Below are 15310 nucleotides of genomic sequence, written 5' to 3'. Positions count from 1 at the left end.
CAGCGTCGTCATCGTCTCCCCGTCGATCTGCTGTGACGTCAGTCTCCTTGCCTGGATGGATTATCCTTCCCTCGTGATGCTGTGGGGGCTGTATGCTCGCTCTATGAGCTGTAAGCCTTCCTTCCTTCTGCGTCTCGATGTGGGAGGTGCTCCTGCATCCTGTGTCATCACTGGAATCTTGTAGTCCTTCTTGGGTCCTGTAAAAATGGGCTTTCCTTCTTTCTCTCTCTTCCTGCAATAAAAGTCCTTTACTATGCATGAATGAACCATAGTGTGTGATCAGAGGTAGCTGTATATAGTGTGTTCCAGTGTAAAATTTAGAATGTGCAAAATCAACATTTAATAAAAGCTTTTGGAATGCTTATCAATCTATTTGGCCCTTGCTCACTTTAAAGGCTTTTCACCAACAGCAGCCATGCCATATAAGAAACACATTTATCTCCTACTAAGAAAACAGTTGTAAGATATGTAGTCATTTAGCCCTTTTGGATAAACTGTGTCCAATGTGTATGTCCAGTATGTCTCTCGTTGTAATAAAAGTGTATCAACATCAAATCCTGTGGACTTTCTTTTTATTACTTCTATCCCCATTACACGAAGGGATGAGACTGGGAGTTTGTGGTCTGTACAGTGGTCAATAAAAACCGTATTCTCCGATTTATTATTGATCCTGCTTTTATGTTCAATAAATCTGGTTTTTAGACTCCTTTTTGTCTTACCCACATATAAAAGTCCACAAGGACATTTGATAATATAAATGACTTGTGTGGTAGTGCAGGTGATACGTTTATTAATTTTAAATTTTGCACCACTTCTCGGATGACAAAATACATCACCTGTCATTAAACTGTTACATACCGAACAATTAAAACACTTATAGCAGCCTGCTTTTGGATTACTTAAAAAATGTGTACTCATATAGTGCTCTTTTTTATCTGCTTTAATAAGAATATCCTTGATGTTCTCTCCTCTTTTGTAGGCAAATCTAGGTGTTTCTTTACATATGTTACCTAATATCTGGTCTGTTTGCAGAATTTTCCAATATTTTTGTATGGTTTGTTTGACAAATTTACTTGCAGTGGTGTATTTGCTGACAAAGGTCATTTTGTCTTCTTTGGCAATTGGCCTAGTCAACATTAGTGGTTCCTTACCCAAAGATTTTTCCACTTTGGATGCTTTATGTCCCCTTTCAGTGAACCTAGTTGTTATATCTTCTATGGTTCTAGCTAAATGTATAGGCCTGTCAACAATTTTTCCCGCTCTGATTTTTTGCGAATATGGTAACATCCTTTTTAACGGGTCTGGATGAAAACTAGACCCATGCAATGTAGCATTCCTATCCGTAGGCTTACGGAATAGATCTGTGTGTATCTCATGTCCATCATATGTGATCATTACATCTAGATATGATATTTGTGATTTGCTCCAATTCTTAGTAAGTTTAATTGGCGTAGGTGCTTCTGCCAAATATGTGAAGAACTCAATAAGTTCATTTTCTGTTCCCTCCCAGATAAAAAAGAGGTCGTCTATGTAGCGACAATAGAAGAGCATTTTCCTAAAGAATTGTGTGTCATAGATGTGTTGTTCCTCAAATTGTGTCATGTATAAGTTAGCATAGGATGGTGCTACATTGCTCCCCATGGCAGTACCTGTGGTAAAAATTGTTCTCAAACTTGAAATAATTTTTGTGCAAGATAAAGTGTAACAATAGCATGATGTAATCAGTTGGTGGTCCTTTTTTGTGACTTGATTCTAATTTTTCCCTAACCACTTCTAAACCTTCTGTGTGAGGGATGACCGTATAGAGACTAGTGACATCCATGGTCACTAGAAATACTTCTCTATCTTTAAACTCAATTGATCTTATTTTATTTAAAAAATCAAATGTGTTTCTTATATGGCATGGCTGCTGTTGGTGAAAAGCCTTTAAAGTGAGTAAGGGCCAAATAGATTGATAAGCATTCCAAAAGCTTTTATTAAATGTTGATTTTGCACATTCTAAATTTTACACTGGAACACACTATATACAGCTACCTCTGATCACACACTATGGTTCATTCATGCATAGTAAAGGACTTTTATTGCAGGAAGAGAGAGAAAGAAGGAAAGCCCATTTTTACAGGACCCAAGAAGGACTACAAGATTCCAGTGATGACACAGGACGCAGGAGCACCTCCCACATCGAGACGCAGAAGGAAGGAAGACTTACAGCTCATAGAGCGAGCATACAGCCCCCACAGCATCACGAGGGAAGGATAATCCATCCAGGCAAGGAGACTGACGTCACAGCAGATCGACGGGGAGACGATGACGACGCTGGACCGCATGCACATGCGCAGAAGAGGATCGTGACGTCACTGGAACGCACAGACCGAAATGGACACAGGAACCGGAAATGAAGTCTCATGGACTGTTATGGCTATGCATGAAGGTAGCACTGATCGGGGGAAGCAGATTGGGAGCAGCTGGCGTGATTATGTAAATGTTTTCACTTGTTTTCACTTGTTAGATTAATGTTGGAGGGTATATATACTAGGTAGATCCTCATTTGAGTATGCCTAATCACTTGAAAAAGACCTGTTGGTCGAAACGTCGTGTGGCACAATAAATTCATTTATCTTGAAATCCGTGGAGCGCTGGATCTCTCTTTTTTCCTCAGTGTACATTGGAATTTGGCTGGCAGGTACTTCCTTGAACCAGCAGCACCGGTAAACTGTATGTATTTATTATATTGTGGTGTGCAGCCTTAAACCCCTTTACATTGCAAACATTTCAGTGACATTTCTGCAGAGACTAATTGCCCATCGGATTAACACAGCAGGGGTCCCTGGCAGTCCCATTCAGTTTGAATTGGGCTGTCAGGGACCCCCGCTGTTAATCCAATGGGACATTAGTCTGTCTGCAGAAATGTCAGGGAAATGTTGCAGCATGTACCTAGCATGTACCCAGCATGTACCCAGGATGTACCCAGGATGTACCTGGATCTTGTTGGTGATTGTATTGTATTGTATGTCTTTATTTATATAGTGCCATTAATTTACATAGCGCTGATTGCCCCAGATTTGTTTTAGAATACTCGTCGGCACTACAGTATGTATCAACCAAAACGGAATATGACATAGCACAGGAGTTTTAATATATAAGATCTCAACATGTATTATTTTCACAGTATGGCTATTATAAAAATATTACACTAATAATATATATTTGCTAATAGTAGATAAAAAAAATATACATAATTCTGTTTTTATTTAAATTGCATCAAATGGATATTGAACATAACGCACTGCGGCAAAAGTCATTTGAAGCAACAAACTATGCGTTATATATATGAAGCCTTTATACATGCAATGCACGCCAAAAGTGCATTGTATACATATAAATTGCGCCATAGGCTGTAGCCATTTATGGCAGCCAAATGGTGTTCGCGGTTTGCTGCCATTCACTGATGTTACAGCTGTTCTCTTATTGGTCTTAGGTAAAATATTTTATCCACTTGTACCTTATGTTTCCACTCACCCTTCCTTACAGATTGTAAGCTCCTTGGGGAAAGTCCCTCCTTACCTACTGTAACAATGTACTGCTGCGGCACAGTTTATTCGAGCATTTGCCCGTTCTGTGCCGCAGCAGTAGCCTGGCGTGCGCCCGAGTGTGACGGGCGCACGCCGAAGCAGCGGAAGAGCGCCCTCCGATCGGGGCGCTCTCCCTACCGCTGCAGGGTCCGCCGGGTCCCCCGGAACCCCCTGCCGCTGTCCCGCGATCGCGGGACACCAGGGCTCCCTCGGGGAGCCCCTGGACACGCGTGCAGCGGGCGCACGCTCCCGATGACGCGTGACCGCGCGTCTATGACGAGCGGCACGCCGAGGGGCGGCCACTAGCAAGCCGGGAGATTTCCCGGCTTGCGGTACCGACCACACTTCAATAAAGTGTGTCGGTAGTGTATGTTAATGTTTGTTATTTTACTGTTTTCGTTCTCCCACGCTGTTGTAATGCGCTACGGAATATGTTGGCGCGTTATAAATAAATGATAAAACAATAATGCACGGTTTATAGGGTTCATACTACCCCTCCGTACTTTTTAGCATTAAAATGTTGACGAACAAAAAAATCAAATATCTTAGTAAATAGGCCCAAAAATATATGGTGGAAACGCACAGAGTATATCAGCCTTGAGATTAATGTGACTGTAATCCTTTCCCTTTCATTTTTAATATTGAGGATTTTCCAATAAATTACTTTTGAAAAGCATGTCCATATTCACATATATACAGAGCTTTTGATGTCTTTCTATTGTAAAGACCTGGAATGACCTGTTTAAAAGGAAGCCCAAACAGATATTAAATATGGTCATGTTTTTGGAGAGCCTTACACCAATGAATATATTACACCATTAAATAAGCTATTTGCACTGCAATAAAGCAATTTACACAAAATAAATCTATTCTTTACACATCAGAACAGTCTTTAATTCACACAGAATATACTTTTAGCTTGACAGGATGGAACTGAGCAATACTTACTGTATGATATAAAGAATATGTGGAAACTGAATACACTTGACTTTGAGTAAGACTTGGCAGTACATAGCAAGTTTGATTCACAATAAGTTTTCCTGTTGTGATACTTTTTAAAAAAAAAACAGCATATAAATGTGTTACAGATAAGCCTCCTCTTCAATGTGATACTATTCTTTCAATGAATAACTCCTCTGAAAATGTAATTTACTTAACTTACACTATCATTTCCCTTCTAATAATATGTCCCGAAAATGAAGGAAACTAGTTTATTATTTCTACAAATGTTCAAACTTGTTTTTTTTTTAGCCATAATTATTTATATCAACAGTTGAATCCTAATCATTCTCCTTAATTAAACTGTCTTGCAAAGACAAATCTTTAGCAAATTAGCTGGAACCGTAAACATGAAGAGCTCTAACAAATGTAATTGCGGTTGTGCAAACATGTACTGTAAGCCAGGCACTTTTCCATCAGCGCAGCAAAAGTGTATTCCTATTAGTATTTTTCTTTGTCATTTTTAATGTAATTAAAACGAATTCCTAAAATAGCATTTCCTTTAAAACATGTTAAAAGTAAATTTATATAGTCTTCTAATGAATATCATACGCTTTCTTTGTTTCTTTGCTAATAAAATGAATTCTACATCATCAAAACACACTTTAACAGGCAAATAAACATTATTATATCTTGGTGACAAACTGTCGTCGGGTTCATTTACATTTGTTGCATGTGAATGGATATGTAGTAGGAATGATTAATACTTACTAGAATTGCTGCTGTCATCCTTAGTTCCATCGAGAGTTCCATCTGGGTGCATTTGCAAGTAGTATCCTTGCCTGCAATATAACCTGGTCACTATGCCCTTGAGCTGGGGATCTGTAAGACAGACATATTTTGTCATTAGCTCCACAACTTTGCTATTCACTATTTGTGTTTCTCTTGTTGTAGTCCTAAACTGTACTGAGAGGGTACTGCTTGCCATGCTTGCCTTAAAACAATAAGTGTGCGAGTATTACTAGTGAGATGCTACTTTCCAGGAAACCTGACCATACCAGTTTTATAACCTTTCCACACACTTAACCTTTTCAGTAGAATAGGTGTGTTGACCTACAGGTATTGTTATCACTAAACAGACAAGAACAGACTAGACTTTGAATGCACAAAAGACACATGCAACATGCTTTCTACTTAATGCCACTCCGAAATACAGAAAATAAACACTGCATCGCTGATGTAAAATGCACAATTCAGTTTTGTTAAGAAAATAAAGAATCTTTTGGTACTTTTTGTTCACTTTTTATTTGATATTTCATTGATTATTTCAATAGCTACAGTATATTGGAGATATTAATATATTATTCCATGACATTGCTTTAAAGTTATAATTAAAAGGGACAACTGAAAAACTATTTTGAATGGGACTTTTTTTTATGGCTTCTCATCAGCAGATTTTTAACTGTCTGTCTTAATTGAAGGTAAACGATGACACTCCATATATACATACAATATTTACTCATGCAGTACAGTGCTTCTGAAAAATATGCGTAAAATTGCTTATTACAGAATCATTCTGTAATATATGTATATATATATATATATATATATATATATATATATATATATATATATATATATATATATGCTATAAATATGCACACAAATATAGACAGAGTATACACACTGAGAGAGAGGGAGAAACCTAGTTGTTTTTTTTGAGAAATGACATACCTTCTGTGTATATGCTTAACTCTATATAAACTACAAATGCTTTTCAAATAATGGTGAGTTATCATTATCATTAAATAATTTACATCAAAAAAATCCCTCTAGACCCTGTGCAAAATACCCATGGTGGGTACAATACATTTATGCACTCAGGGCATTGCTTTATTTCCTCTGTGTGTGTGTTTGGTTGTGTTGCTTTTTTTCAACTACACGCCTGTAGAGTTACATTGTTGGGTCTTTAGCTACCATAAAAACATTTGATGTAATCTGAGCAATGAATAGCATTGAAGGGCAGAATGCCAGTGCAATATATTATGTAGCGGTCATGTAAAATGGCTACAGTCATCTCTCCTGCTGACAGTAAGGCCTGGTAAGTTGTGGGCATGCCAGCAGTAATTATGGAGGTTTGCCCTCACACCCTGGTGGGGTGCCCTGTGTATGGATGGGAGTAGTCACATGCTCTGACTCCATGGTTAGTGATGTCAGAGGTGTGTCAGCTTCCAGAGTATACATATGGCACAGCACTGAGTCTAAAGTTAGATCTGCGTTCAGCTCTGCCAAGAGGAGGAGTTCTGGCAGGAGCTCAAGTTCAAGTACTAGCCTAAGTGACTGAAAGTTATGTTGTAGTAACCATAGAGGAGACTGTGTCCAGGGACCTGGCACAGGGCAGTGATCCCTGCGGGGATAGGGAATCCCTATCTAAGGAGAGATACACCTTTTAAAGGGAGGCACTGACTGCAGAATGAGTGGCTAAGAATATACTGCGAGGGGCAGCTAGCCCACATCAACCAATAAAGATGTTCTCATTCACAAACCCTCTCGTGTACATGTGTGGAGTGAATGTACAGAGAGGAGCACCACGGAGGAGTTCCTCAACAGGATCATCCCCTTGCGGACGCAGGGACCCTGATGAGGTGGAGGCGCTGCACTGGAACTAGGTGAGACTCAGCACACTACCTCAGCTGCCTGTCTGGACGGGTCCTCCCCACACACCATCATGCGGGAGACTCAGGAGTCCTGTTGCCAACAGGTGCACCACCAGACACTACCACACTGTAATGGGGGCCGGTTAGACCACAGGGGCCAATGTGAGATTGGGTGGGTCAGGCCGGTTCAGAAACACCGTTACAATTAAATACATTTTTTTTATGACATATCTAATGTATGTGTACATTAGATTTGTCCATTTAATAGTTCTGGATTAACACATTAAATAAGTCTTAATTGGAAGTAATTTACCACTATTTATTGCAAACGTCGTACAATTATGGTAGATTTTATTTCTATGCTTATATTTTTTTTATAGATACAATCAACATTAATGTTCCAGTAACTATGCCGTCGTATCACCGACTTCACAATACAATTCATTTGCAGTTCAATAGTTTTATCATGTTGGATGTCATATTCAATTCAAGCAACGTCTTCCTTACTTCCTACTTGCAGTTACAGTAGCAACAACCACAGATTATTAACAAAAGAAAGGATGAAAATAATTTACTGTGCTATTTTGCTTATCTCTCACCTACCTCAAACTACTGTAGTACAGTATATACTTTTACAATTTAGTAATTTATTACAGGTGGTTTTAAAGAATTGAGTTGGTACAGTGGATAATGGTTTATTAGTTCAACTTTTGTGTAAATAATTCATACAAGTTACCACTAAAACAATTATCATCTCGTATTTTAAGATGTGTTCATTGCATTTCAATATGACTGGTTTCCTGCAATGTCAACATAGTAATTTATTGGCTAATGTAGCTGCATATAGTCAAAGTTTTAAATTGCGTAATAGATTGTACATTAAAAATCAAAAATATATTATATGCTAGATTCACAGGGTTTTATCCCAACACTGTTACTTTGTCCTATTAAATTGAATAAAACTGTATTGAGTAAGACCCCTCTTTATATTTTCCATGCAGGAATTATCTGATGTGTACTCTATTCTAACCTACACAAATTGAAACAAATAGAGAATGGTATCATCTTAGCCTGACAGAACAAAATTTAGAAGTAATATTGCTAGCTAGTAGTTTAAAAGAATGTAGATTTTAAGATCACTTAGGTCCCTTAAGTAAAAAAAAATTGCTTGAAGGTGCCTCAGTAGTCCCGAAAGCTTATACTCTTTTTGACTCCTACTTAGCCATTAATAGAGTTGCCCCTACATACCGGATTGTTCCTATTTTAAATTGTCCCATTGTCCCTGAAATGTCTGTCGGGATGCTTAAATGTCCTGTCCGGCCAGCAGTGATGGGATGAGTGGGAGGAGGTTGGTGGCAGCAGCTGCAGCACAGCTACGGAGGACAATGGTAGCGGCACAGGAAGGAGCCCAAACCACCCGTCTGACCCAGAGTCACTTAAAATTTCTGGTCTGGTAACAGATTTTAGCTTAGGCCAGGATGAAGGATGAATTTAAGGCTGATAGATTGAGGGGGAGAGGAGATGGATGGAGGGGTTGCGAGATGTATAGATGTTGGGGGAGGAGAGATGGAGGGAGGAGGGAGATGGTGCATGGAGGGGGCTGAGAGGTGAGGGTGAATTATGGATTATGGGGATGATGGAGGGAGGAGGAGGGATGATGGATGGAGGGGCGTTATGGATGGAGGAGGGCTGAGAGATGGTGGGAGACTAAAAGATGGGGGAAGGAGGGGGTGTGATGGATGGAGTGTGGCGTGATGACTGGAGAGGGGTAGTGTGTGTGTTGGGACGGAGGGGGTTGTGTGTCCCTCTTTCTTATACCACACCAACTACAGTAACGCATGTGAGCTTGCAAGGTGGAGAGTGAGGTTGTTGCTGGTAAGAGTGGTGTCACATGTGACTCACAGGGGGAGAAGTTGTGCCTCTGAGAGACGTTTCCTGAAAGTGTCCCGTATTATAAAAACTTAAATGTGCAAACCTAGCCATTGAAGTCATTACTTCTACCTTACATTCTGTCTAACGCACATACATTCCCAGTTAGCTCAAACTCCACATTCTGTCTAGCCTACACAAAGACGTGGAAGACGGGCAACACTTATGCTTAAATTAAGGATTTAAAAAAAAAAACATTTTTTTAACAAGAGCAAACTCAATTTTTGAAAAATATATATAAATATTTTTATGCTAGAGAAATAAAAGAGATATAGGTCACTGTCAGAGTAGAATAATCTACAGTATCTCTAGAGAAATAGAAACATGGGCTTTCTCTAATCTATCTAAAGCAGAGTAACTAATTTCTTATTGGAAAAAAAGAAAAGAAAAACAACTTTAATATTAATTAATCCAAATTCTTTTTCACGTAACAGATAAGAACATTCATTGACATTTTAGGTGGGTTCATTTCCCCCAAAATAACTCTACGCTTTCTATCTTCTTTGTTGTCATTTAGACGTACAGTAATATTGACAAAACTAACAATTTTGTAATTATATATGGGCAAAGGCTTTGCAGAAATTTGAAAAAATATAGGTGAACTTTGGCAAATTTCACCAAGTTTGACTAATTCTATACATTTCCTAAATACATTAACCCTAAGGGTGACTTTATGGTATTCCCTGTACATCTTAAGGGCTGGAATGTCAGAAGCTTTTATGATGTTCAGGAACATCATGGTTTTCTGATTGTTTTCTAAGCAGCAGTGCGCAAACTGGGGGGCGCACCCCACAGGGGGGGGGCACAAGATTAGCTGCAGGGCGCGCGGGCTTTACAGAGGCACCACGTGCTTCCCGAAGGCACTTAAATTAAGTGTCGGGGAAGCCACGAAGGCATCTGTAAACCTTACTAACCGTGGTTCAGCCGGCATCTGGAGACGCGTCGCCATGGCAACGCAGCATCAAATGATGCTGCGGGACATGCGACATCACGTTGCTATGGTAACGTGATGTCATGACACCCAGACTCCAGGACACACGGTAAGGAGGAGGGATGGGGGCGCGCGGAGAGCAGGACTGCCGACAGTGGGGCACTGGGGAAAAAGATTGCCCTCCCCTGTTCTAAGGGAAGGTCGCTTTCCCTGCTCCATTGTACTAGAATACATGATCAGAGCAGAGATGGAGCCCCTTCTACTTCCATTTATATCACTGGTGCTGTCACAACCACGGGATCTCTGCCTTAAGCGATCATGTGGCCACGATCCAGGAAGCCCCATGACACTCTGTTACCGACAGTCTTCCAGGAGCATAAGAGTTAAGAAGTGTTAATTTTTTTTAAATGTGTGAATCAACAAATAGACTTTGCAACATTTTGCATGTAGGAAAGTTTGTAATAACTTCACAAAAACCTTTGCAAAACAAACTCGGCCAGGTTTGAACTAGTTGTAATTACAAAGTCTAATAATATGCCATCCAGTTTGATTGAAAATTCAATAAAATGTGTACAATTTAAGTTGTCATTTAATTAAAAAAATAAGTAGCAGGCAATTGCCCTTTTCTAAGATAGCCAGTGAGCAAACAGTGGTCAGTTTTTGTTATCGAGAGACAGACACATTTCAGGGGGTTCAGTATGCCTGAGGCCGAGATATAGGACGTAGATGTAGAAAATAAACGCAGCCCTGCACCTGATGACTACCCAGTTCAAATAAAATACAATAAAAAAGTAAGGAGTCAAGCAGATTTGCTGTTTTAAGTCAATCTTGGCCTCATTTACTTCAACTGAGTTAGAGGAGTCGTTTGAGTTTTCATAGCCATACTGTATTACTGAAAAAATCTTTAAGTGCATTGGTTCTACAAGTCCATTCCAACCTAGCACAGAATGAGTTATTATCAACATAGCAAGAGCACAGTGTTACTTTTGTAGAAATGTCACAACATTTTCATACAGCTAGAAAACGGCCAATTGTAATAAATAAGGAGTAGTTTGTTTCATATAGATGGCGCCTACTTCATGTGAAATTGAAATAAGCTGATGGCCTAATTGTCATGGAATGCTTGCCATCTTCATTTATATAGTTCTTCTCCCCAAGGCCTTTTGATAGGAAAACCTATAGTAGAGCTCTTCAAAACATTGGAGTTGCCACGATGCAACGTAAGCTTCTTCTAAAAAAAGTTACCATTTTTATTAATACGCCCCTCGGTCAATTTTAGTTACTCACTAATTTAGAATGCTAATAGTTTGCATTAAAAAAATAGACCACCCGTTTTTTTTATTCCAGTGAAAAACACAGCTGATTATAAAATAGTACTGTACCAATTAATATGTATCCACTAATCTTCTTTTATATGTATTAAGTATACACTTGAGATCCTACACCTTCATATTCATAATATACCAATATGCACCCTTTTACAGCACACTTTTTTTGGTTTTTTTTAAGAGCTAAAGAAAATATCAACAAATAATCATTCCATTACATTTTTACCTCATCTAACTACCTCTTCTATACTACAAATGCTACACTGGACAACAACAAAATGCACTTTTTGCAATATAAACCAGACAAACAAATCAAATTCTATAAGTAATTTATAATAAATTAACATCAATTAAAAAAAGAAGGTGCCAAATAAAGTTGGAAATGTTACAGTATGTTTGAAGAACTTCTGTAGTAAAGTAGTGAATGATGGTGAGCAGTATTGACTTAACATCTAATTTTCAGTTAAATGCTGAGAACAATATGGTTTTATAGTAATATAAACAAATATTGAAATCAATATTTTGCATGAAACTGATGTATTTGGGTTTTCTCTTCACACAGAATGAAATACAGGGCTTTGCACAATACAAGTTTTTCATAATTAAAGCACTGAAATAGATGTGACTTGCCAGATACAAATCCATACAGAACTCATATGCTACTCAAATGCCATTTCTAATGTCAATTTTAGTTCTATCTAAGGAATCTTGGCACAAAACCCTAGTGAAAATACGCCGTAATTCACTTAAATATCAGTATAGTTACTCTGAGCCATAGCTTAATGTTAAACACAAAATGCCACCTCTCCCTCTATACTTATATGCATATTTCCTCTCCAGATGCCATTTATTTTGTCAATGCAGGTCCTGGCAAGAAAGGTCAAGAAAGTCATTCTTGTTTTTTCTTCTTTTGCTTGGACTTCTCAAACATGAACAAAAAAGAGGAGCAGACATTCAATCCCCAACTGTGACGATACAGCTTCTTTAAAAGCAGCAATCCTGCCTCCCTGACATTTTATATTTTTATGCAGAAGTTTAACCACGTGGTCCCCCAGAGCTGATCTGAACTCTGGGGACTCTCTAGTTCCATATATACTTAAAATTAAAATACTTTAATTATGTTTGTTAAAATAAGTGTCAAAATCGTTGTAATAAATGGACAACTGACAGTGCTCACGCAACAAAGTAGATAGCAGATAGGTGGGATCTCCACCTCTCCCCCTGGATTTCAGTTTTAGAATTGTGTATTTTTGTCTGTTTTATGTGTTGTGTTACCACTGTCAGTTGTCCATTTATTACAACGATTTTGACACTTATTTTAACAAACATAATTAAAGTATTTTAATTTTAAGTCCATCACCATTTCATTATTACATACAACGAGTGCTGCCCATAGGGTGTCTTTGTTCTCTAGTTATTATTCTGTTCTCTCCCCTTATTGCACCGTTGTTGATTTCACTTTATTATAGGCTGATGCGAGGGTCTCCACCCCTTCCCCTTTCCCTTCGCCCATTGTTGTATCCATATATACTTACAAGTTTAGTTGCCTTATAAGGGGAAAAAATGGGTGCTGAGTCTCTTACAGTACTGTATGTCCAGTGGGACAACAGGAAGCCACAACGTCATTGGATGGGTTCCAATTAAATGGCCACAAGGAAACACTGGTTACTAAAATAGTATGCATCTTAGGAACCAAGTGTAAATATGTAGAGTGCCAGTAGACCTCTAATATTGTAATATTTACTAATATCCTAGAGCCTCATACAGTATACCCTGTTCACTTATGTAACTGCATTTGTAACCATGTATTATTTGTCATCTTAACTCTGTGCCCAGTACATACTTGAAAACGAGAGGTAACTCTCAATGTATTACTTCCTGGTAAAACATTTTATAAATAAAAAAATAATAATAATGAAGTATTTGGAATATATATATATATATATCCAATAAAGAATATCACCTGTGACATGTCTTAGGCATGTCTGCAACTCTGCCTTTCACCATTATCACCTAGCATACAGTGCTTCCACTACAGCAAGAGATTCTGGTAAATGACATGCAAATGGGCACACAATGTGTCACGTTTTGACTGAAATCCATTTTTACATGAAACCCTTATAAACAAATGCTCGCTGTTCACACAGCTTTCAAGCACAGCATGGGATTAGATGCAAAGCCAGTCAAACCACTGGCATGGGCTCCACATAGCAGAGCTGTATATATAAAAGAAAAAAGAAGTGCACGCACTAGTCAATCCTACGTGTTTTGTGGCATTCCCTTATGAAGTGGCATGCGATACGCCTCAAAACACGTAGGAATGTCTATTGCCTCACTGTTTTAATCTGCCATATTATTATATCTATCGTTCACCTTGCCTGGCTATTACCGTGATGCATTGAGCTCGCTGAGTGTATTGTCTCAGTCACGGCTCAGCGGAGGAACGCCCTAGCCGGTGAGCGCTTGACTTTAAGCTAATCCATCTGCTAAACTAATCTATCACTCAGGCGCAGATGCGCCTTTTATCTTCCTACATTGTAGCTGTTAGGCTTTGTCCATAGTGAAAGCGAGTGCGAGCGCTACAGTGCTACTTGCCTCGCGCGAGCTTTCCTCTCCGGCGATGTGTGGACTATAGGTTTCTGGATAGCGAGCGAGGGGGTGGGCGCGGTCATGACGTGGAGGGGCGTGTCAAGGAAGTGTCATATATGAGAATACGCCTTTAGCAAATAATAATAAAATGCATAATGCCATTCAATTTAGAGAACTATTCTGCAAACATATATATATACAGTATGTCATGCATAAAAACAGGCCTTGTTAAAAAAAAAAGATATTATCTGGTGCATTGAAATAAGCATTGTACACTACAATTTTTTTTTTAATTAACAATTATATACAAGTAATGGACAATACATCAGAAATTTCTCTCCATAAATTATCATTGAAATTTCTATCATGGTATGAATTAAAGGTTCACGTTTGTAAACCTCAGAAATCAAATTTTCAATAGTTCAGTTATCCATATTCTTACAGCAAGCACAGCTCAACTGACAAAAAGTAATTTGAACAGTATCCAGGCAGAATAGCTTACTAAATTTTCATTGGCTCTTAGCTGCTCACATGACCAGACTGTCTTGCTGCAATAGCAAACAGTTTGTCTCCTCTGCTTTTTGTATCCTTGTATCTCTCGTGCATGTGCAAACTCGGGCTCATTATGGCCATGCGCTTTGGAATACACACGTTTGTTTGTAGCGCGTGCTATGTAGCTCGCTCCGTATCTTGTACTATAGACGAGGACTTAGGCTTGTAATATAGTGCGCACTGGTGTGTGTGCGGAAGCGCGCACAGCGTTGCATGTGGCGCAGGCGTTTCATTTATAGGGGGTAAGCAGTGATGCGCGTGGCTAGTGGGCGTGGCTATGGTGTCACAGCGCTAGGCCGAGTGTGATTGGTTCATAGCGTCACGTGGCGCAGCGACAGCACGAAAATACAATTCTCTTGTATGTTCTCTGGTCTGCCGCACCACTGCTCCCGGCCGTGCACGTGCGCTTCCCAAGTATACAAACGTCTGGCTAACACAGCCAATTATAATTGACGCACGCGCACGGCAGTGCATGTGCACGCACTATATTACAGCCCTTAGTGTGAACATTGAAGCGACCAGGACTGCTGCTTGCCACAGGTTGCCGGCACTTTGGAGTTCCCACCACACAGTGAATATCTGATGCCAGGTGCCTTCTGACCGAATCGGATGCTACGGAGGACAGACAAAGTGTGATTGATCAATGCTTGTATTTTTAAAACTTTTTGTAAAGTATTTTATATAAACTGCCAATTATATTTTTATATTTACTACACTATGAGTGGTTGTGCGCTCTCTTCTTTTTTACATACATATATATATATATATATAGAAGCAGCAGGCATAAGCTTAGAGGGGTCCAAGTCAAAATAT

At 39.1% G+C, this 15310-nt stretch overlaps 1 protein-coding gene across 2 annotated transcripts in view; it reads right to left on the bottom strand.

The window, feature by feature from the left end:
* FGF14 (fibroblast growth factor 14) overlaps nucleotides 1-15310 on the bottom strand; it is a 782690-nt gene that overhangs the window by 209727 nt on the left and 557653 nt on the right. For both annotated transcript variants that reach the window (XM_075590760.1, XM_075590761.1), the window contains exon 2: nucleotides 5283-5393. In XM_075590760.1, coding sequence (XP_075446875.1) covers nucleotides 5283-5393 — 111 coding nt within the window. The remainder of the gene's footprint in view (nucleotides 1-5282; nucleotides 5394-15310) is intronic.

Source organism: Ascaphus truei, chromosome 3 (genome assembly GCF_040206685.1).
Source record: "Ascaphus truei isolate aAscTru1 chromosome 3, aAscTru1.hap1, whole genome shotgun sequence".
Taxonomy (NCBI): domain Eukaryota; kingdom Metazoa; phylum Chordata; class Amphibia; order Anura; family Ascaphidae; genus Ascaphus; species Ascaphus truei.
This window is presented reverse-complemented; position numbering and strand designations above follow the sequence as displayed.